This window comes from Lycorma delicatula, chromosome 1 (genome assembly GCF_047948215.1).
Source record: "Lycorma delicatula isolate Av1 chromosome 1, ASM4794821v1, whole genome shotgun sequence".
NCBI classification, from domain to species: Eukaryota; Metazoa; Arthropoda; class Insecta; order Hemiptera; family Fulgoridae; genus Lycorma; species Lycorma delicatula.
This window is the reverse complement of record NC_134455.1, coordinates 256,710,213-256,734,485: the sequence shown is the minus strand read 5'-3', so window position 1 is coordinate 256,734,485 and position 24,273 is coordinate 256,710,213. Positions and strand designations below refer to the sequence as shown.

At 29.7% G+C, this 24,273-nt stretch overlaps 1 protein-coding gene across 3 annotated transcripts in view; it reads left to right on the top strand.

Annotated features, from left to right (window-relative positions):
- Positions 1 to 23,939, top strand: part of MFS17 (Major Facilitator Superfamily Transporter 17) — a 334,641-nt gene extending 310,702 nt beyond the window's left edge. For 2 of the 3 annotated variants that reach the window (XM_075376088.1, XM_075376081.1), the window contains exons 9-11: positions 9,559 to 9,714; positions 11,776 to 11,861; positions 20,979 to 23,939. In XM_075376088.1, the coding sequence (XP_075232203.1) occupies positions 9,559 to 9,714; positions 11,776 to 11,861; positions 20,979 to 21,191 (455 nt within the window). In that variant the 3' untranslated portion in view covers positions 21,192 to 23,939. The remainder of the gene's footprint in view (positions 1 to 9,558; positions 9,715 to 11,775; positions 11,862 to 20,978) is intronic. The other variant, XM_075376071.1, reaches the window with a different exon arrangement.
- The last annotated feature ends 334 nt before the right edge of the window (positions 23,940 to 24,273 follow it).

The following is a 24,273-nucleotide window of genomic DNA, read 5'->3' as shown; positions in this document are numbered from 1 at the left end:
TTGTATTTTCAATATAGAGATCCCACTGAGGAACATTTAGAAAAGTGGGATCATATTCTTGGTCTTGTTGATAACTGTCCTGTAGTGCTAGGTGCTGATGTAAATGCTAAGCTGTTTCTTTGGCATTGTGAATTAGTTGAAGCCTTTGTTGTGTAGTATGGAGAGGTCTTTAATGTTTGATGATTTACAAACACATCCTGGAATGGCAAATAGAAGGAGATTGTTTGCTAGAACTAATATTGATATTACTGTTTGTAGGAATATTCCTGGTAGGGTTGATGCTTGATCTTTTTTGATATTGTTCCAGTGATCATCGAATACTTATCTTTGAGCTGGTTAGGGAGTTGGTGAGTCATGTATAGATTCAATGTTCCTGTACATCAGGGGTAATCCCTACACAGGAAGGCAGACTGCCCTAAATCTGTTATTATTCTCTCTGTGTCTTAGATTGAAGTTTGAATGATAGTCAGTTAGAAGACCTGACAGAAAGATTTTCTCTGGCTTTCATTGATGCTGCTGAGAATTCAATTCCCTGTAGTTCAGGTCAAGAGAGAATTGCCTCTTGGTAGACTAGTCTTTGTTGAAACAGTCTGTGAACCATCTCAGGAGAGCTGCTCAGAGGGAGAGTGATCCTGAATGATGAGCGGTTTTGGTAGATAACTATCGAAGGCAGAGGTCTGAATATATATATTTTCATTTGGTCAAGACATCAAAAGTAGATTCTTGGGATTCTTTTCTTAGAGAGTAAGGAAATAAGGATCTTTGGGTTGTGTGTAGAGTCCTAGGGCATAAGCATAAGAAAAATTATTTTGTCATCTTGTTTCTATTGAAACCAAGATTTTAAAAATTGTATTGAATGATTTATTCCCAGATGATGTTGTGACTAATGAAATCTATTTTCATCCGTCAATCTGAGAGGCTGCTTTTTGCTCTGATGTTTTATTTGTGGAAATTACAGAGGCAAAGGTACATCAGGTAATTTGCAGTTCTGGTAGTAATAAAGCCCCGGGTTTCAATGAAATCACGGTGGAGCTCCTTGTCCATTTTGTCAGAGTTTGTGTTGGTACTTTCACTAGAATTTTTAATAGGATGCTCTTTGCTGGCTACTTCCCTGCTCACTGGAAAAATGTTTTAAAATTGTTGTTTAAAGGTGGTGACAAGGACCCAACTGCAAGCATTTTTAATGCTCCTGCCAGTTATTGGAAAGGGTTTTGAGAAGGTACTGTATCTTCGTGAAACTGAGAGATTGAATTCTAGAAATATGTTGATGGATAATCAGTATGGTTTTCACCCAGGCAGGGGCATGGAAGATGTTATTCTTAAGATAATGAACATTATTTCTTCTAGTGAGCCTGGGTGTCTTTTTGGATATATTAGGTGCTTTTAATAATTTGTGATGGTCTTGTGCCCTCTTTTAGCTACAGAAGCGTGATTGTATGCAGATTGAGCTGAATGTGTTGCGTAGTTATTTCAGCAATCAAGACGTTTCTTAAGACAGCATCTCAGAAGTAGGAAAAACACTACTTAAAGATTGTCTGCAGGGTGGTGTTTTAGAACTCCTGCTCTGGGTTGTTAAATTCAGTTCTTTAATGCAGTTGAGGTTACCTTGTGGATGTTGTGTTACTTTTTAAATGCTGTCTCTGACTGACTCAGTTGGAGGCGTGATTAATTTGTTGGCTTCTAGATCAGTTGGTTTCAGGCACGGGTCTGGCATTTTTTCTTCATCGTTTCATCTACCTCACTTTCCTTTCTAATAGAAGTGTAGCATGTCCGAAATCATACTAAAGTAAAATTCCTTTTTTTATTCTTTTGTATTGTTATATTAAAATGCTGTGTCATCACGTATGCAGATGATAAGCTTTTGCTGGTTAAAGGAGATTCAAGCAGTGAGATTGAATTCAGGGCAGCCCAGATTTGCAAGATATACCAGTTTTGGAGTTTGAATATAAAATTTGTATAGCCCACAGAAAACTGCAAAGAGTTTGCTCAAAGGCATACTAGCTGTTAATGATGACTTTGTGTATCAATGGCTGGTCATCGAATTAGGTATGTCACACTGCAGAAATATCTAGGTGTTAGCTTTGATAAGAAAATTCAATTCAAGGAGCACTTTCAGTATGCCGCCAAAAAAGCTTGTTCTACTTTTTTGGTGAGCAGTTCACCCCGATTGAGGGTTTAATTTCAGAACCATTCGTGTTCTACATAAGGGTATATGTGAAGTTATATTGCTGTATCCTACACCTGTCTGGGCTTATCGAATGAGATACAGATGTTATAGGAATATTTTGTTGAGAGCCCAGTGTATCCTATTTTTATCTGTGATTGGTGCCTATATGACTGTCTCTTGAGAGGTGGTCCTTGTTATTTCTGGTATTAAGCCCACTGATATTCTTGCAACTGAGCGCCAACTATGTTATGATGCAAGAAGGTACTTACCTCTCAGTGCATATTAGAAATATATGATGTAAGTTTCTATTTATGGCAGGTCGGGTGGACTGATTCGTCTGTTGGCCATTACACACATGGTGTTTTTCATGATCTGAGAAGTATATAGGTAGTTTGTGAATTTCCCTCAATCGACTATTACACAGTTTCTTTCTGGACATGGTGCTTTATGAGTTCCGTTGGCCAGATTTGGCTTGATTAATAAAGGCTTGTGTCCTGAGTGAAGGGCCACTGATGATATGCACCATGTCTTATATTTCTGCCACAGGTACGAAGCTGAACTTACCAAAGTAGCTGGAGAGCTTTCAAGGATCAATAGTTGTTAGCAAGGATAGTAAGTTGTGTAAATAAACTTATGGAAATGATAAACTGAAAGGGAATAGAACATTGTTGCTGGCTTCCTTAGCCCTGCAGAGGATGGCTGAGGGGGTCTCATGCCATTGCAGATGTGTAGATAGAATAGCAGCTTGACTGGCTAGGGGCCCACCTGGGTGCTTACTTTGCCAAGTTTGATATTTTGGCATCGAGCCCTGGTTAGCTGAGATATTCACTGTTAGGATGAGATTGGAAGTGTGAAGAACTCTGTGATTGAGCTACAGTGTGGGAGGGTTGAGGCATTGACCTCACTCCTGAAAGTGAACCAAAGTAAAACGAGATAGGGAATGTTTTCATTATATTCTTATTAATTTTGAGAATCTGTTTCTTGATTTTTAAGTAAATCAAGAGGATTTTGAATAAATTGAATTATAAGACAAAATTGTTGTTTTTGTGATAAACACTTTTCTCAGTATGAGGATAGTATTTTTGGTGTTAGTCAAGTAATGATCCGAGTGCAGAGTCTAATTGAAGTTAGATATAGGAAGAGTTTTTTTTTAAACCTTCAGTGTTAGAGGTAGGTGTGGGATTGTGCTTCTGCAAATTGGTTAATTTGATAGATGGGGGTTGTAAATTATGGTAGGATGTCGTGGTTGGAGAGACTGTACAAAGGCGATATTAAGTTGTATCAACACAACTTATGGAAATGTCTGCCAAGGCATTTGCATCAGTGGTATCCTGACAGAAGCCAAATTGATGACTTGCGTTATCAAGTTTAGAGAGTCAAAAAGAGGACCCCCAGTAAAATCCATCAGGGCTAGAAATGGTAAAGGTGGTGTGGTGACCAGGATTGTGTCTTCTATGACGGTCAGGATCTATTGATAACCCACCTGGTTGGTCTAGTGGTAAACACGTCTTCCCAAATCAGCTGATTTGGAAGTCAAGAGTTCTAGCATTCAAGTTCTAGTAAAGACACTTCTTTTATACGAATTTGAATACTAGATCATGGATACCAATGTTCTTTAGTGATTGGGTTTCAATTAACCACACATCTCAGGAGCGGTTGAACTGAGCTATATAAGACTACACTTCATTTACACTCATACCTATCATCCTCTGAAGTAATACCTGAATGGTAATTTCCAGAGGCTAAACAGGAAAAAGAAAGAAAGTTTGTATAGATAAGATTAATAATATAAATTTCAAAATGTGGGTTTTCATAAAAGGAATGATTTATTACACCATTGCAATTAATTCAGTGTCTTTTTTTAAAAAACTGATGTAGGATTTTTTAAAGTTTGGTTTATGTAAGCTCTATGTTTATTGTAAAATGGAAAGCCCGTGGTTGTGATTCAGCCTTTAAATTATCCCAGGTATTGAATTTATCAGGTTAGTCATTTTTAAATGTCAAAAAATTTCATTTGGAAGCTTCAGATGTTAATTAGTTATTAAAAAAGTTATGTTACAGTTTTGTGTGAAATTCATCTTGTAGATTATAGTTAAATCTTATGTTGATGTATTTTTTTTTCGTAAAAAGAAGTTTGTTTTAATTTAAAGGTTTAATTCATCCTTATTTTATATCATTTTAATAAGAAGGGTTTTTTTGTATAGTTTTTTTTTTTTTTTTTTTTTTTTTTTTTTTTGTTAATGGTGTTAATTAATCTTCTTTATTTAAAATATATATATTTTTTGGACTGTTTCAGTGCAAATTACATTAACTTTTTAATTGCTGTCTCTGACTGACTCAGTTGGAGGAGTGAATAATTTGTTCAGTTGGTCTCAGGCATGGGTCTGGCATTTTTTGCCAGACCCGTTTCATCTACCTCATCTTCCTTTCTAATAGAAGTGTAGCATGTCCAAAAATATAATATTAAAATAAAATTCCTTTTTTTATTCTTTTGTATTGTTATATTAAAATTTTTGTATTGTGTATTTTTGTGAAATTTTACAGGGGCCAGTTTTAATTTGTTCTAATACCAGTAGACATCTATTAATAAATACCAGATATATATATATATTTGTACAATAAATTTGTATATACCATCAAGAAAAGGTTAGAAAATAAGATATTTGTGGAAAAATTTCTCAATGAAGCTGAATAAAATTCAAGATTTAATTACATTTTTGCCATGGTGTATTGAGTTAGAGAGGAAAATGTTCTGTCATTAGTTGCAGGTGTAGATTGGAATGATGGAATGAATCCGAAACCTGAGACGGGTGATAGATGTCATTGGTTTACTGGTTAAAAGGGTTATCTATCTGGTATCATAATTAATTAATTAAATCTGGAACTTATATAAGTTCCTCGATCTGTCATTAACATAAAGCATAACAATGCTTTATTATTACTATGCATAATTATACTTTGTTAGTTTATGGTACAGTCAAGCCTGATAGTGTTGTGACGCTTGACAAAATCCAACAGGAAAATTTACAAATTATACACCTCTTTTCAATAAAATTAACAAATTTATAAAAGGATGAGTGAAGTTTATGCAGCTCTCAAATTTTATATACTATTTTTGTTTTAATCATTGTTGCGTGTTGAACATTTTTCCTCTCTCTGTTCATATCTATTTTTAAGTAAACTTTTCCTTGATTATACTATTGCAAGTTTTTTTTAATATTATGTTTAATTATTTACCTTCACCTTTTATGAATATTAATGTATTTTCTTTAGTTACAGGATTTTACTCATCTTCAGTTTGCCGTTTTGACAAACAAAATCTTTGTTTTTCTGTGTCTGACTTGTCTCCATAATTTTTTTTCTTATCAAAGTATACTCTGTTTCTGTTGAAATTTATGTTTTTAAATATCAGTTTTACGGTATTTGTGGTATCAGTTTCATTATATTTGATAAATTATTGTTAATTTATCAAATATAATGCTTAATTATGTGTTCTGAAATTTCAAATTTTTAATTTTCTCTTTTGAAACTTATTTATTATCAGTAGTGGTACTGCATTTATATATTCAGTGTCTGTTCAATAATAATTTTACAGTTCAAAAATTCTGTAAATTTCTCACTGGATATAATATATGCGTACAAACTACTTTGTAATTAAATTACTTCTGTTAATGAAAAATATTATGTTTTTATGGGTCACCAAAATGTAGCTGCTTAAATTTACTCTTAATTGCATGTTTATTGTTTGTAACAGATTACAAACATATTACTTATGTGATAATGTAAACATTTGATCAAAACAGCAGTGCATTTGGCAGCAGGCAGCAGTTTGTTTTTTTATCTGATTTTAATCTGTATACTGTTCCTTCAAAGTCCATATATTTCCTACAATCTTCACATACCAGTATAAATATTATTGTATTGAATAATTTAGATACTGTTACTCGGGGGCTTTACTGATATACCATTTGGTATATGATTGTGTACCATTCTCTTAATTCATGATCTCTACTGCCTGCAGTTTTTCTTCACGTAATCTAAATTCAAGAAAACTGTTATTACTTATAACGTTTTTAAGATTTTTGGTTTGGATAAATTTCTTACAGAAAAGCTGTGTATCTGTGTGAGATTCTTTACATAGAGATTTATTATATGAGATGATCTTGTTTTATTCTACCTTTTTTTTGCTGCTAATGTTTTTGAATCTTATGGTTCATCAACAGTTGATGGAATTAAAATATAAGAAATTTTATATTTACATAAAGAATCTGGTTATGAGTATACCTATTGGAGTTTTGTAAAATGTTTTACATTTTACCTAGTAAAAAATATTTGTCATTTTAAAAAAAACATCTTATTTGTAAATGTTCTTTTTCATTTGATCAACATTTATTTTTGAATTTAAGTATGTAATATTTTTCAAGGTATTCGAGTGTTTTGAATCGTAAAATGTTTTCATAATTTCTAAATAATTTTATATACCTGTAATAATAGTTTTAAAATTTATTTATGTGTAACTGCTTCTGTTTTTTCTCCATGTTTAGATCTTAATGCAGAGATAGTTCTGGCTTCATTCAGGCTCCTTTTTTTTTTAAAGAAAATTTATTTAAAATATTAAAATTTTAGAGAGGCATGTTTACTATCTTAGCTACTGCAATAAAATAAACTGATCTGCTGCCTAATCCATTTTTTATCAGTGGATGAGAGTGTAAAAGCAGTATGTGAGGAAAATTTAATTGTATAAGTAATTGTATCATATTCTCCTGATAGGATAATTTTGGAAAAGTATTGTGATATCTTTATTTTTAATTAGATGTTCATTTGAGATAATTTTATAATTATTTTCTTTCTAATTTTTATTATTATTATTAAATGTTCTAAAAATTTGGCTTTATATTATTTGTCTAAACCATTGCATATTTTATCACATTTAGTTTTGTATATATCTCTACAGCTTTTTGTCTGAATTATATTATTATTATTATTATTTGTAAAGTGAATTTTTGTAGATATACATGAAAATGTATATGGATCTTAATCATTGCAGAGCTTAATCATCACATGGCTCAACCAAACAGTGAAATGAAAAAGGGGAAAAAATAAGCGTGAAAATATTATATTTCAGTTCAATTAGATTAGTAATAAAGAATACTTTCAAAAAACACCTTGAATTTTGTTAGACAACGGTTTTTTTTTCATTGGATGAATCACGGGACTTGAATATGTCATTTTATTCATTTTTTTACGGTGACTTTATAAATCTTGCCGCTAGATAGCAGTACTTGATAGTACTAGGTAGCGTACAAAAACTTGATAATGTACTTGAAATAATAAAATTTAAAATAAAATATACTACAGCTTGTTTTAATAGTAAATGCTGTTATATAAATGAAAGTACTGAAGATGAAACAATTCTATTGGTAAAATCAAATTTAACGATAAAAATCTAGTTACACTTACAAAGTAGTAATGTCACGTATTTTCAATTCGTAAAGGTCATTATACTAGTTATATTAAAAATGAAAAAAATACGGCATGAAGTGAATGATAAGACTATCAACAAAAGAATTGGCTGTGAAATTCAATTTGTTTGTTCTAAGGCAATAAATTTTAATAATAAATACATAAGATAACAGTAATTCATAAAGGAATAATCTAATAAAATACAGTGATATCCAAAAAAATTAAAATGAAATTGTAAAATGTATGGTAAGAATCTCACAGACATCATTTCTTCCATTCAAAAAACAAAAATTTCTTTAATATAAACAAAAATGTTTTTAACAAAACGATACTGATATCAAAAAAGGTAAGACACTACATTTCTATTATCAAAATCTATTATTAATTAAGAATTTTCGTTAAAAAAAAAACTTGTTTAATATATGTAATAAACAATAAATATAATAATAAAAAAAAGAATAATACTAGGAAAAAAAGAAAACTTTGGTACAAAACTCTTACCGGCCCGATTTCATTTATTAAACAACAAATAATACATATCACATTTACAGAAATAATATAATTCTTATGATTATTCATTGTTTAATAAATGAAATGGATCTGAATCATATGTATTTACTTACTATTTTGCTTAAATTTATTATGTATATAATTATAAGTAATAACATTTTTTATATTTTTATTGGTAATTGTTATAATTTATTTTTTTTTTAAATTGATTTATAAATATCACTCCTAATAAATAATGAAAAAACTCATGCCTAGATACGTATTTCATAAAATGTTCAGTGTAAACTATATTATATACTAGGATATAATATATTCTAAATTATAAATCGTTTGATAAAAATAATTATCAGTGGAAAATAGTATTATCAGTTTGCTTGACATCCAGTTGTATGGATTTTGGCTTTTTACAGACATTTTGATAATGTCCATAAAAGAGAATGTTGATATTTTTTAGAGCATGATAGTGTAATATTTGTATAACCAAACACTGGTACTCCTAAGAATTAAACTTTCCTTGAAAATCACTGGATCTCCAGTTTTCTAGTTTTATATCTGTTTAATTTTATTTATTTCTGGAATTTATGTTTAATTTTATCTACATTAAAGTTAACTACAGAGCGACTGAAAAATAGATCCTCACAAGAACAATATTTTATTGCCGAATGGGTACAACGGCACGTGGCATTTACTAACCTCATGTTGGCCCTGAAAAGGGCCGTTTTTGTCGTCGAATGGCTTCGACGGTTCATATTTCATAACTTTGTGGTGGCCCTGAAAAGGGTCTTTTTTTTTGTTAGCTCTGAGAAGAGATGTTGGGTCCGGAAGCTGGTCTCTGGCAAGGTTGGAGTTGCGGCTCGTTCATTGAAGTCCAACCGAGCTTTCCCTCAGTGGCAATTGTGTCCCCACTACAGCGTGGCTGTGGTGGCCTCAGGGCCCCGCAGGTTCGGGTACTTGGGCCTCCCTTTAAGCAGCTCATTCCCCTATATACCCTCTCTAAAGAAGCAGGTGCTATCCACAGTCCAGTAAGCCAATAATTAGTTCTGTTGTGTTTTGTACGGTTAAAAATAAACATTGTTTTACTTACATTGTAATTTATGTTACAGTACAGTTAAGCAGCTAACATTACGTAAAATGAATCTGTATGTAAGTAGAATTGTAAATAAAATATAATCACATTATTGCCTTTAAGAAAAAATTGGTTTGTGTTTATGTTTAAAATAATGTGAATTATAAATAATAATATATAAGATTTAAGAAAATCATAACTAAATAATTCTTTATTTAGTTTCATTTTCATAATGCCAGTATTTTGCTCTAGTAGTTTTTTTCTGATTAGTGGAAAATGTTAATATGAAATTTCTCATGAAAGTATGTAAATTTCAATAAACAGACAGTAATTTATTTTTTATCTGTTGCAGCACAAGTTATCCCTGGCATATTGGTTTTGGTTATTGGATATCTTGGCTGTGATATTGTCATGGTGTTAGTGCTGTGGTTCTTGGCTGTTACATTAATAACTGCATCATATGCAGGTGCCATGGCTAATGTGGTTGATATTGGTCCAAATTTAGCTGGTATGTGTAGTAATCTGTATATTCCATATTCTATGAATTTGGTTTGATGGTTTTGATGTTTAGTTATTGTACTATTTTATCAGTGTTAATGTTACTCATATTACCTATAAGATAAAATAAGATTGATTACCTTTTACTTTTTTAGTTCTAAAAATATTCATATAATATTAATATTCATATAAATTTGTTCTTTATTTAGATGTTTGTGATATTAAGATGTTAAGAAAGAAGATCCTGTATCAAGAGAGAGTGTGTGTATGTGTATGTGTGCATATATATTTATTTCTTTTATATATATATATATATATATATAATTCTTTTAGGAACTGGGTTTCTCTAATTTATCTGTTCATCTGATTAATAATAAAGTTACAATATCTGATATTAGGACAAATTAAAAATGTTGGAAATTAGAAAATGTAATATGAATACAAATAGTAAGGGATTAGACATCTTAGAAAGTAGATGTTTATATATATATATATATATATATAAACATAAAAATAAATTCTATATGGTCAGCCTTCAGACAGCATACGAGGGTGACAGTATTTTGAAGCTGCAGTAGATGACACCACCATCTATTTTATTGTGATGTATAATTTAATATATTTCAGTCAGTATAGTTCAGTTAAATGGACAACATGCATAATTGCTTTACTTAAAATTATTTTAATTTGAATTATTGATGTTAATTTTAATTTGATTTTATGCCTTGACATCATATTTTATGCAAAGATTTTTACAATTTAATTTTTAATGTTAATTTTAATTAATTTTTCATATTTTTAAATTTTGCTGTAATTTTTTATTTAACTGAATAAAAGCTTAAAATAAAAAAAATAAACACATTAAAGGTTTTAAACAACATAAATAAATGCATGATATGTTATTATATTTAACGAAGTTTATAATGTAATATGAGATGAAAATATAATGCAGCTGGTGATGCAAGTAAATCGCAAAAACGCTCCTGCATATATAGTGGAATAAGGTAAGTCATCCTACTTTATTTATTCTGTACTTTGGTTGATTTAATAAAATAAATAAATAAATAAATAAATGTGTGTATATACAGGGTCATTCACGGGAACCGGATGTTTTTAAAATAATCATAAAAAATTGAATATTTACTTTAAAAAAGTTTTATTGGTACTGAAACACTTGTTAAATCAAAGCATTTGTTACTTATTCATGAACGAAAAATTATGTCCGGCAAGTGATGTCCATTTTGGGCAATACATTGTTGTAGCCTTTCACGGTAACTGGCCTCAATTATTTGCAACATGTCTACATCAATCTGGGTGACGTGATGACGAATTGCGATCTTTAGGTCCTCCAATGTACGCGGTTTATTGCCATACACACGTGATTTCAGAAACCCCCCAGAAAAAAATCACAACTACTCAAGTCGGCTAAATAAAATTATCCTGCCACTATTTTGTTTACAGGCATAATACCAACTTTTTATTTATATCATTTTTCTTGTCTCAAAGAGATCTTTAAAATGGTGTGTCTCACAAAGGGTGTTACCATTTAAAATATATGTGTTACAACCTCTGGGCCAACTCCCAAGAAGGGTTGAAATTCTATGTCTTGTCAAAAGGTAAAGTAGTTAACTGACACCTTATCCTGAAAGTTTCAATACTCTATCTGGAACAGATTTAAAGTTGTTGAGGAGTTTCCATACTTTTGACTTGCTCTAGTATTAGTATTGAAATAATTGCAAATATATTTGATTGACCTCAGATTAATCTGCTATTACTACTGGTTAGAACATACATTAATGGTCAAATTTCATACTGGAAAAATAATAAGTTAAATTTACATTGGTGTGATTATGTTTAGCATGTTCACTTTCAGTACATATTTTACACTTTCTCATAGAATATTTTATTCTTTTTGAAAGCAAATTGTATTACTTTCAAGTAATACTTTTAGCGTACACTTTCTGGACTGATTATAGATTTGTATTAAAATGTTGGTTGTAAAGGCTTGTTTACTCTATCTTTTATTGATATTTCCTAAGTGAAAAACAATTTATAAATTGGTTTTTTCTAGGTCCAATTCTTGCTTTTGCCCAAACAATCCACATGACTGCTAGCTTCTTATCACCTATTGTTGCTGGATTCCTACTCAAAGAAAGTGTAAGTTGCATTTTTTTAAACCGATTATGGTAATTTTCTGTAATTAGAATACTTTTTTATTTAAGGAAACTTTTGAATATTATTGAAATAATAAAGTACTATTTAATAATAGTTTTAAAATAATTGAGCATCTTTTAAGAAATCAACCTTTGAACATTATTTTAGACACGGAATGTTATTGAAAACTTCTATTAGAGTTAGCTTTTACTGTAGTTAAGCTTCTTTTAAAGACTACTGTTGGATTGTTATAGTGTTAAAATGTTCAAAATATATTTGTTTTAAAAGTTTGTGTAATATAAGATTGTATTTCTTCATTTGTAATGCTTTTTTTATGTGATTGTATTAATGTAATTTATATATTATATGTTTGAATTATGTGGTAAGGAATCTGTAACATATTGAGAGTCTTTATGAAATAAATTTTCATTATATTACAGGTGTTAAACCAATCAAAAGCAAATCGGTCATTGACCAGTCACAAGTAGGGGTGTTGTTTAACATATCAGATGTTTTTTTACTTAGATTTTAATCTGATTTAGTAGTAGAGAGAAATGTTTTTTTATATCAGAAACGGACCTTATTACGTAACTAAAAAAAATTATGAGAAAGAAGACTTACTTTAGAGTTCAATAAAAACATTATTTTTACTATACCAAATACAATATAGCATTTTGTTACAATTGAAATTAATGATTGTTCTACTGTCAAGTTATTTTCTTCTTCAGTTAACGTATGACATCCATAAAATTTTGTAATCCATGCATACAAATGCAAGAGAATGTACTTGTAATTCATTTGAATATGATTCTGACTTCAAAAACAAATTTCAAGATTCTATTGAGAACATAGTGGAAAATAATTTTTTCCTTGTAAATGAAATATGTTTATTTTTTTTACATGACTGCCCAAAAAGGTGTATAATGTATTTAGGGTGTATGTATGTATGTTTGTTTGTTTGTTTGTTTGTTTATTTGTTTGTTCCACCACCATAGCAGCTCAATGGTTCAAGAGCAATGTTTTTTTTTTTTAATTTGTGTTAATCTCTTAATTAATCTCTTGTTAGTTTTTAACTTTGTTGAAGGAGAAATATGGCCTAACCTACTAAAGAGACTGCTCATAAGAGACAAGAATGTTCACTTGAAACAAAACAAGCTCATTTAAAACAACTTAAAGGTTAGAGGGAATGAATGTGATATAATCACAATGAGTATAATCTATCCATGTGTCTGCTTTACTAACATAAAAAACATAGCAAACCACTAACTTTTCAACATAATTTGTTTCCCAAGATTTCAAAATAGTCAGTTTTATCATTGGAGCAGATATCGGAGAAAACTTTTTCGCTACCTATGACTTGAAAATAAAGCATTTCTGAACCTACATTTACATTTACAATATATAAATATTTCCATTATTTAATTAGAGTATACCTATAAAGTTTTCAACATTCTGTTTGTGGAGCAACTGAAAATATATATATAAATTAAAGATACATTTCAATTGTATGTATTTAATCTTTCTCATTTCACTGATTTGTAAAATAATAGTATGTATGTCATATTGCACTTTTATCTAAGAATAAAGTGTTTATTTTAATGGATTTTGTTGTTTTGATCATATATGACAAAGTCATTTAAGTAATTATAACTGCCTAGATTAGAGGTTTTCACCCAATACCGTTTTTAATGGTTCAGAACCATTCTGTAATGGTGTGGGATCATTCTACATTGTTTTAAAAAATTCATACAAGTTGGCGCACTTGGTGATAAGTAATACCCAGGCAAACAAACAAACTGAAAATATGTACCAGTTGAATTATGATCCTTCTCCTTTTCGAAGTAGTTAAAATAATTATCTTATTGTCAGTATGGTACAAAATGCAGGGAATTTGTGCAGTTCATCTACATTAACGTACTGTCAGAACTGTAGATAGTTTTGAAAAATATTAAAAAAGCCGAAAGCCCTGAAATCAAATTATGTATACAAGGCCAATGAGTCTTGTACTGCACCACAAAGATCACCAATACATAATGATAGGACTTGTCTAAGGAAAAGACTGTTGCAGTCAATGTGTGTTTAGGTTATGTGAATGATTTGATTATTTATTGTAAATCGGAATGATTCAAGGTTAGTTGGTTTATGTGTTCATTAGAGTAGTATTTGTACTGGCCACCAGTTACACCTTTAACTGGTTTATGCATACACACATATACAGGTTTGGCTATATTTTTGATAATATCTATTTGTGAATCCCACTTGAGAAAAACTAACCATTTCATTAATGATATAGTTATTTCAGCTGAAGCTAGGAGTGAGTTATAAGTATTGAGTGCTATAGATTTTTATATCCAGTGTAAAATTCTATTTGAAATCAAACAAAATTAATGAAACACTAGAGAAAGGAGGTAATGAAAAGTTAACTATTTTGATAGGAAAAAAGATTGCAAGAGAAATGTAGAATTTTTTTATTTGGTGGTAAAATTTTCTTATTTGCTTATAAGTGGTAGTAAGAATACCGTATTATTGTGATAAAAATAACATTAAAATGTTAATTAGGGTCAGCATCTTGGTGTTCCATACAAGTACTTTAGTGATGCTTAATATCTCTGTCTGAATTCTCCCTTATTTTCAGGATCTGAATTCTATTTGTTTTTCTAAATATACTTAGATTCTTACTAATTAACCTTAGTCATACTCTATACACAAAAGTAATTTTAACTTGACATTTTCATGTGATTATATCATTAAAAATAAAATAAAAAATATGTTATAAGTACAAATTATTAATCATATTATGATGTGCCAGAAAATTCTATGGTATAATTCATTAAAACTTCTAGGGTGATTATCTGACTGATAGCTTCAGTAACTATAAAAAATGTCAGTGGCCTCCATTATTTCATCAGTTTAATAAAAATTATATTAATATTTTTATTTAATCTATTCATTAACAAAATGAATCTTTTGGGTACTTTTAGTCATTTTCATAAAACTCCATGAGAATTATTTGAATCTTATCTTTACATACGTTACACTCAGGAATTTATACTTATTAAATAATCATAATTAATGTGAAAAATTTAGTTTGCGTTTTTGAAAAATCTTTTCTTTCATAATCACATGTTCTATCTCATTTTAAACTTCTATACTAATATTTTTCATTTTTCTTTTGCTTGATATCTCCACTTAAGCTTGAAACTTGGGCCTGAATATGGAAATTGAATTTTGTTGCATATGAAAAATTATCTTATTGTCAATACGGTGTGGAATGCAGGGGAACTTGTGCAGTATAATATCTGCTTATGCCAGTATTGTAGATAGCCCTGATACAAATCATAGATACAATCAAAATATTATCTATCTGAGAAGACAGAAAGTACTGAAGTCAAATTATGTATACAAGTCCCACAAGTCTTTTCTGTACCACAAAGATCACAAATACATGACATAGTACTTGTACTTTGATTTTATTATTTACTTATGAATTGGAATGGTTAATGGTGAATTGGGTTGTGTACTCATTACAATAATATTTGTGCTGGCTACCAGTTACTTTTTATTTGATTTATTTTTTGTTCTGTTACACACATACTCATGTACAGGTTTGGCTAGATTTATGATAATATCTACAAGTGAAGTTCATTTGAGAACAACTAAACCTGAAAAATATCAAGATGGTGCAATAACATTTTTGTAGAGAAAAAAATTTTATTCCAATTTTGTAGTTTACAGAAATGTTTGTTTTTCTTTTTTTTTACTTTGTACAAAGTAAAGGAAGTATTGTGATCGCGAAGAAATTTCAATAGAAATATTCATTTTGACCATCCCTGAATCCATTTTGACTAGTTTCGGCATATAACTCAAAAACGGTTAGCTTTAGAATGTTAAAATTTTGGATTTAGGACTGTGAACATCTAATTGAACATCTCGATAATTGAACGACTCTGAACATCTAATTGTGCACCTCCCTTTTTGATTGCAATTGACTGGACCAAAAGTGTTCAAAAAAGCCCAAAATCCAAAAAAATTGGATTTTGGACTACTTAACTTCAGTAATAAGCCCTCATTGAGAGCTTTTCAACGATGCAATAAGTGGTACTTATTTTCATTAGTTCCAGAGTTATAGCCAAATAGTTTTAATTAATGAAATATTTGGATCTTAGGGGAAGACAAATTGGTTAGAATCAGACTTCATCTCCTTTTTTTTTTTTAATTTAAATATATTGATTTATTTACTTATCATTGTAAACAAATTTTACGATGAATAATAATTCAATAAAAAAAAAAATCAGAAGTTATTTATGAAATAAAATTTTATGTAATTTAATAGGCGTACAAGGAAGTTATGTGGTGTCCACATCAGTTTTTGATTTTCAAAATTGCATTACTTTTCACTATAACTTCTCCTTTCCAGTCTCTATAAATGTGTACTGCAATATGTTCCACTTTCCCTCAGTGTCACTTTCCTTCCAAACTTCCTCTGCCTCAGCAAATCTTCCCATCAGTTCTTTTTCATTTTCCAGTTTAACCTACTCATCATTGTTAAAAATTAGATTGAATCATTCTTTTCTTTTCCTTCGCTTCTTTCTAGCCAGGTCAGTTCTTTTACTATATCCTTTATGATTCAGTAGCCAAAGTCAGCATCTGCAGATCTTCAACTTCTTGCATCAGTCATATTAGAACCATGTCTTTCATCTACAAAATTATAAACACTTTTATTCTTAGTTACAACATTCAGTGAGCACCAAGTGATTTTATAACTGACAATTTTTCTGCTGCCATTTTTTCAATCATTTGTTGTTATTCGTAATATTGATCAATCTGTTTCTATTTTTATTCCCTAATGTGTGCCTATGCTACGTCTTACTAGCTTAGTGTTTAGGTCTCTCGGTAAGCTGTACATGTCTAGGCACTCTATCATGCTTCAGCTCCAAATGAAAGTACAAATCCCACTTTGGCACATTTGATTCTTCAGTTGGAGGAGATACACCCAAAAGTGAAATGTTACAATTATTAATCCTTGATTCTTAATGCCCGTTATTCTTTCACAAGTTAGATCAAAACCTAGAATGGCTGGCTTCAGTTGTTTCTGCCATCACAAATGTAACTTCAGAATCATCATCTCATTTCTATTATGACAGAAAATATAGTTTCCTATATCACCATCATTCCCTTAGCCACTCCACATCATCTCTTGCAATGCCATTACCTTTCCAACTCATCCTTTAACCCTAGAACAGTCAGGCTGGATCTCAGCAGTTTTCATTTTCAAATATTTTTCTATTAAAAGTTATTGTTTTGAATTGAGCACTTATCTATCTTTCCAAAACATTCCCAAGAGGATGCTGATGTGCAATCTGGCAACACACCATGTCAGTTTGAGAATAAAAATTCAGTAAATTGCATGTGAGGCTGTAAAGTAATTGTACTGTTCGGTAAATTGTATGTGTAATATTAGCCAGTTTTGTAATGTACTGGGATTAGTATAAACTCTATTGATGTTCTGATAAACTTTGAAAATAAAATTGTAGGTGAATGAGTTTCCAGTAGTGAAATTGACAAAATGTTATATGACAATTAGTTCATCAAGTTCATGACATATAATCATCAAGTTAATTTGATGATTCTGATGCTGATCTGGACTTTAAACTATTTAGTGACTATAATAGCATACTGAATGTGAGCTTAGTGATAGAGAAAAAGAAACTAGAACCGGAAGTGCCTTCCATTTCTAGTGTTCCCATACCCATTTCGATTAATGCTGCTGATGCAGATTAAGATACAATGTCATCTATCTGGGTAGAGATAAATAAACCAAATGGACAAATAGAGGAAATAAGTTTTCCCAGAATATGTCAGAACTAGGCAGTACAACATAGTCTCCCATGCACTTACCTGGCAGTGTGTGACATTCAGTGAATATACACACACACTACTAGAATCGTGGGAATTTTTTTTTAATGTACACTTGATTGACTTAGTAGTCGAATCTACGAATATTTTTATTGATTGTTAAAACAAAATTGCCAAAGTAATCTAAATATGGCTAGACCAACTAACATGAACAAAATAAAGGCCTATTTTGGCCTGTTATACATAGCTGGAGCTCTTTATGGGAATAAAATGAATATTGAAGAGTTTTGGAATTCTGATGGGAAGGAGTAAAATTTTTTAGAGCAATTATATCTTTGAAGATTTAGATTTTTGACATGTGTTGAATTTTATAACATAAATACCAGAGAGGAAAGAAAACCAACAGATGATCTTGCTACTTTGAGGAGCCTTCTTGATGTCAATATCTGAAATTGTAATAAATATTTCATTCCTTCAGAAAATATGACAAGATGAAATACTTGTTCCTCACTACAGAGGTCGATGCAGATTTAAGATATAAATCCCAAATAAGCCTGCAAAATATGGGTTAAAGGTCATTTTAGCTTGTTCTAAGACCTTTTATGTAAAGCATGTGGAAGTGTATGCAGGTGTTTAGCCAGATGGACCCTTCAAAGTCTTGTGGCTTATAGATCCTGCAAAAGGCTCCAGATGAAATCTGACAATTGATAATTGGTTTAGCTCCAACAGTGTACTAAAATGTTGAAAAATGACAACAAACTCACCATTTTGGGGCCGTTAAAAAATCTCAAGTTCAACCAGAATTTCTAGCAAAAAAACAAAAGAACAATATTCTAGTATGTTTACTTTTCAGGAAGACCTCACATTACTTTCATACGTATCTAAATGTAACAAGTGTGTGTTACTTTTTTGTCAATGCATGATGACAATGAAATTGATCCTGAAAATAGTGATGTGAAAAAGGCAAGCATAATAATGTATTTTAACAAAACTAAAGGCGGTGTTGACATTGGTGATGGTATGTATAATGAAAGTACAAAACCTGTACAAAACGCATAGAGAATGAAGTAATGCTCGTTTTATCCATTTTGAATTTTTGAACATTGTGGCACATAATTGTTATGTTATACTCAGTTCAAACTTTGAGACTATGAAGAGAAGAAAATATCTAAAAACCTTGCAAAAGTCCTAAATAATGTCCACTACATAACAGAATCTTACATATTAAAATCAACATCTTGCTTCAAGCCTTTCTGGTGTAGAAGAAGTATGGAAAGTTGATCCACAGCAAGGAAAAGAGGAAGATGTTGTAAATGTAAAGACAATAAAACAAAGTATTTCTGTAAAAAGTGCAATGTGTGGTTGTGCCTGATGCACGTAGAAGTGTTGTATGAAGACTGCTTTGAAAAGTAAAAAATTTACTGATAAGTATTTTATTTATTTATCTTGCATTTCTCTTCTAATCTATGTCTAATTAAACCTTACAGTGTTATTTTTGTAGATATGCACTTAAAAGACATTAGAATATGGGTTTTAATTTTTTAAACAATTTTTCAAAATATTTACATTTTTACTATAAAAAAATAATACTAAAAAATATAAAAATAATAATTTTTACCATAAAATTACTGATTTTTTTTTTAAATTCCTTAAAAATAGTTAAACATTTTCAAAATTAAATAATATTTCTTATGAAATCTTGTCTCACTAGATATTTAAGATTTTTTGTAATTAAATGAATTTGATATTGATGTATTAATTTTTATGTGTTTTATTTCTTGAGTCCAACAGATCCAGCCGACCATTCTAGTAACTTTTTCACACCTGACCACCCTAGGTTAAGGCCCTTTCTTTATTAAATCCATTTTCTGTTTCTCAATTCTTTTTTCCCCATTCCACTTCAAATTCTGTTCTGCCTGACTGATTTCGAAGCTGTGTTCCAGGATTCAATGCAAGTGTAAATTTTTGTAATCCAATGCTCAACATCAACCTGAAGGACTAGTCATCCTTCTATTTGGGATAACCATACTCTGGTTGAGAAACCCAGATTCTCAGCTCAAAGGCTGGAACTTAGATTCAGATGCCAGGTGCTTGCACCCATTCTATTCGGATATGATTTGCTGTCACATAAACAGATTAATCTGTCAATTTTGTATTTCTTAACATTAATGGAATGGAACAATTACTAAACATCAGTACCCCCAAAGGCTCAGGAACAACAGCAATTTACCCTTCTCCATTCTGAATATAGACCTAGAACCAGTTTTAGTAGAGTTTTGATAAAAACATGGACTCTGCAAATGAAAATGTACTTTTTTGTAAGTTGTTATAATGTTAACACACACACTCATATATACCAAATTGGTTCAAGTTGATTGTTTTGTCACAATGAGGCATTTGATTTATTGATCTATCATCAGTTGAGTTAATAACTGATTTACTTTAGAATGACAGATTACGGTTGTCATCCAACTGTTTTCATGAAAGAGAAACTTTTTTACAGTCAGATAGAATTGAAATATGCGTCTCTAGTCACTGAACTTATTAATTTTAAAATATTTCCACAAAGAAATGGTTTTGTTTCATTTTTGAATTTTTGTCTTGGTTTTTTTTGGAATTTCCAAAAAGATATTGCAGTACATCCCTTTTAGACAATGATTTTTGTTACACTTTCACTGCTTGTTTTGAATTCAGTCAGAAACTCTATAGGGACAAAGAATAACTGAAAGAGATGCATATAGAAAATTTAATATATGTATTTTTCAAATTATTTGTGTGAGAAAAATGTTCTACCCTTATCTCATGGAAGAGTTTATTTACAACCAAACTACATCCAAAAATAGAATTCAAGTAAATTTGTCTATCTTTTTTTGTTTCAGTCTGTCAGCCCAAAACATTTCCTAAATAAGTTGATGGCGGGTGGGTTTGAAACCTTTATTTCCCAGTGTTTGTGCGAAATAAAATTTTAAATAAATTTTTTATTCAAATTGCCATTTAGGTTATTTTTGCAGGATCATCATAAAAGGATAGTGGGGCTTCAGTAGCTCAGATCAAGTTATTAGGGAAATTTTGAGAAACTGTGTTTATAGCATTGAAAGCCTCCTGCTGAAAAGCTTGTGTAACAGCCATTTTAACCACTGTAATAAATGTAAATATTTTTGTTCTTTTTTTTACCTATAATTTGACTTCTTATTTGTAATGCAAATGGTTAAAATAAAATATTTGTTTGCTGTATTATATTAGATCTCTTCTTTTTTCCATTAGACAAGTTTGGAACAGTGGAGGAAAGTATTTGCAGTAACATCAGTTATTGCTGTCGGCACATATTTTTTTTATCAAGCATTTGGAACAGCAGATGTTCAAAGTTGGAACTTTCCTGATGGAAGAATACCACCAGCACAAGTAGAAAGTGATTTACGGCTGTTAAAAGCCAAGAAAAGTCGAAGAAGAGAAAGTGAAGATGTGGCAGAGGGTTAAACATTTTTGAGTGAAATTCAAAATACTTTACATCAGTATTGTATGTATAACACTAAAAATGTAAATGAGAAGTGTGATAATTATACCTTAAGTTAATTGTTATGGTAAAAGATATTATGATTGATGTAACATTATTTCTGGGTCCTTTAAAGTGGGTTCATATGTTGATAAAAAGTAGTTGGTGAATATTATTTTGTGATTATTATTGTTGCTTAAGTAAGTTTTTTTCAAGTAGATTTAAAAATGTTCTATTTTATGTGATTTAATATTGTTTTTTCATAAATTAATAGTTTGCAGAATTAAACATTTAGCTTATCCATTGTATCTGTTAGTTTATTTATGCTTGTCAATGCAAAAATTCAGTTAACTTAATGATGTTTTTCTATTTGATCAGTTTTTCTTTGCTAGAATTTCAGATTTATTTTTTTTCTTCAATTTATTTTGCTTTAAAGAAATCTGTAATTATAAGATGAAGAAATTTTTTTTGTACATTGAAGAAATATATATATGTATGTATGTATCTTTGTTTAAATTTAGTCTGGTTACATAATAATGAAGATTTATTTGTTTTCTAATGGAAAGAAATGAAATTACTCTTGTGTGGATTTTAATTTGCTGAAAACATGGCTGATGAATGTTATAACTATTTTAATTTTTAGTTACGTAACTTAAAAATTATTTTTGTATAGTTCTATGATTTTATTTTAATAGAATTCATATGAATACTTTTTGTTCAATGTTTTACTAAAATCTCAATATATATCTCTACATCAAATAATTAAATATCTATTTGATAACAAATGGATTGATTATTTGTAATATATGTACTAATTTATTAATTTTGATGTTATATAATTTCCTTGTATTTAAAGAGCTTGTTATGTTAAATATTACTTCAGTTTCTTATGCAAGTCGTTAATCTGATCAGTACAGTGTTATTAAAATAAATTAGGAATATATTTGTTATTTACAATAGTCATATTATTTTAAGTGTAAGTATTTTTATTGAGACAATAACCATTATTCTAGGAACATTTAAAAAAAATTCATCCATTCGATTGAGAAAAATAAAATAGTATGCTTTAGTATATTGTTAACACATTTAGTTTCATAACAGTTTTGGTTATATCATTTAATTATAAAATGTGATAAAAATTAATCTTATTAGAAAGTGTGGTTTTCTGTATCCCTTTTACTCTCATTTTAGAAAATAAAATTACACATCATGGCATGAATTGTCTGATTATATATGTATATCGGCCAGTAACGTCCACGTTCTGTGTATGGTACATCTGTGTAGAAAACTATTATAAGAAAACATTTAATACATTATTATATAAACATAGTACAAAAGATTTTCACATGGAAGCTTGTATTACTGAATTAATGCAAATAATTTTCTATAATCGATATCAGTGAGTGTTATGAACATTATTAATTGGTTCAAATCCTTTAGCATATATGCTCTTCATAGCTGAAATTTATATAAAATAAGGTAAATATTTAATTGTATTAAGTATTAATTAAAATTATGTAACTTTGAATTATATATGCTCTCAATAATATTTTACTACTGTAAACATTATTGTTTTAGAATAGAATTTTTCTCTTTAATAAATGAGCGAGTATTGCAATACCCTGGTTCTGCCCTGTTTAATTGAACTGTATATTTAATGATCATTTTATTGATTTTATAAATATTTTATCAATTATGGAACTAACCATCCAAATATAATTTTATTTTAGACATCCACATATCTGGATGGAAGTAAGTCGTTTTTTTTGTACCATTAAATGCTTTCATCATTAAATCATTGTTAAATTAGTGGGAGAGATATATACTGTTACATTCCCACATAACCAAATAGTTTTATATTAAGCAAAACAAAAATTTGAATTGTTGATATAAATAATAATATTCCTTGCAAGATATTACAATCGAGAAAAATCATTTGTGTCACTTTATTTTTTTGTGATTCACCGATAATACGGTTTGTAATTTCTCGTAAAAGAAAAAATTCCATGTCGTTTTTACCTAAATTTATATTAGTGAAAGATGCTTGAAAACTATCAAATGGCTTTTATTGTGTGAAATCCTAGTCATTTGATCTAATTCATTTGGAATCGGGTAAAAATATTTATTTTTAAAAGATCATTTAAAGACTATTTTTATTAATTTAGCAGTAAAAAGTATATGTTTAAGTATCATTCTGATAAATACTGGGAGGCTGAAAAGAACTTCATCTCCCACTAAATTTTTTTATAATTGAGTTACCTAAGGGTTACTTCAGTGAATGTATATTTCATTCTTTTTGATTTTTGGGCAGCAGACAGGACAAGTCAAAAATTTCAAATAGAACCAATGATATTTTAAAGAGCTCAGTGAGACCAGAAAAATGATAAAATTAAAATTAAATTCTGATAACCCAACCAACAATATGTTTCATATAGGTGGAACTACCGGTGAATGCGCTACCTTTTAATTTTTTTATTTGAGGTACCTTGATTCTTCTTTGGAAATCTTCTCCAGTAAGAGAGGCTAACTCAGTAAGCCTAAATTTAGAATATTTGGCCTTCACAAGGGGTCAGGGGCAGGGGTGGCTCAAAAATTTTAAATAGGACATATTGTCATGTGATACTTTATTTTAAAGGTCTTTGCAATATGAGCAAAATGGTATCAAAACAATTAAATTCTGATTATTTAAACCAAAATGGCTATCACAAATGTCATTAATTTAATTAAAAATAGAAAAAATTAATTACTTAATAATTCAATTTTTAAATTTTTCAAATACTTCTTTTAATTAAACTTACGATCTTGAAGAATTTTAAGTAAATAATAGTTTGCAATTTAATTTTTTCAATTTTTAATTAACATGACATTTGTGATCATGATCATAATTTAAATGGTCATAATTTTTTTAATACTGTTTTGCTTGTATTGCAAAGACCTGTAAAACAATGTATCACATGTCCATATCTCCCATTTAAAATTTTTGAGCCACCCCTGCCCCCCCACCACCCACGGCACCCTATGAAGGCCAAATCCTCTTAATTAGGGCTTACTGAGTTAACTTCTCTT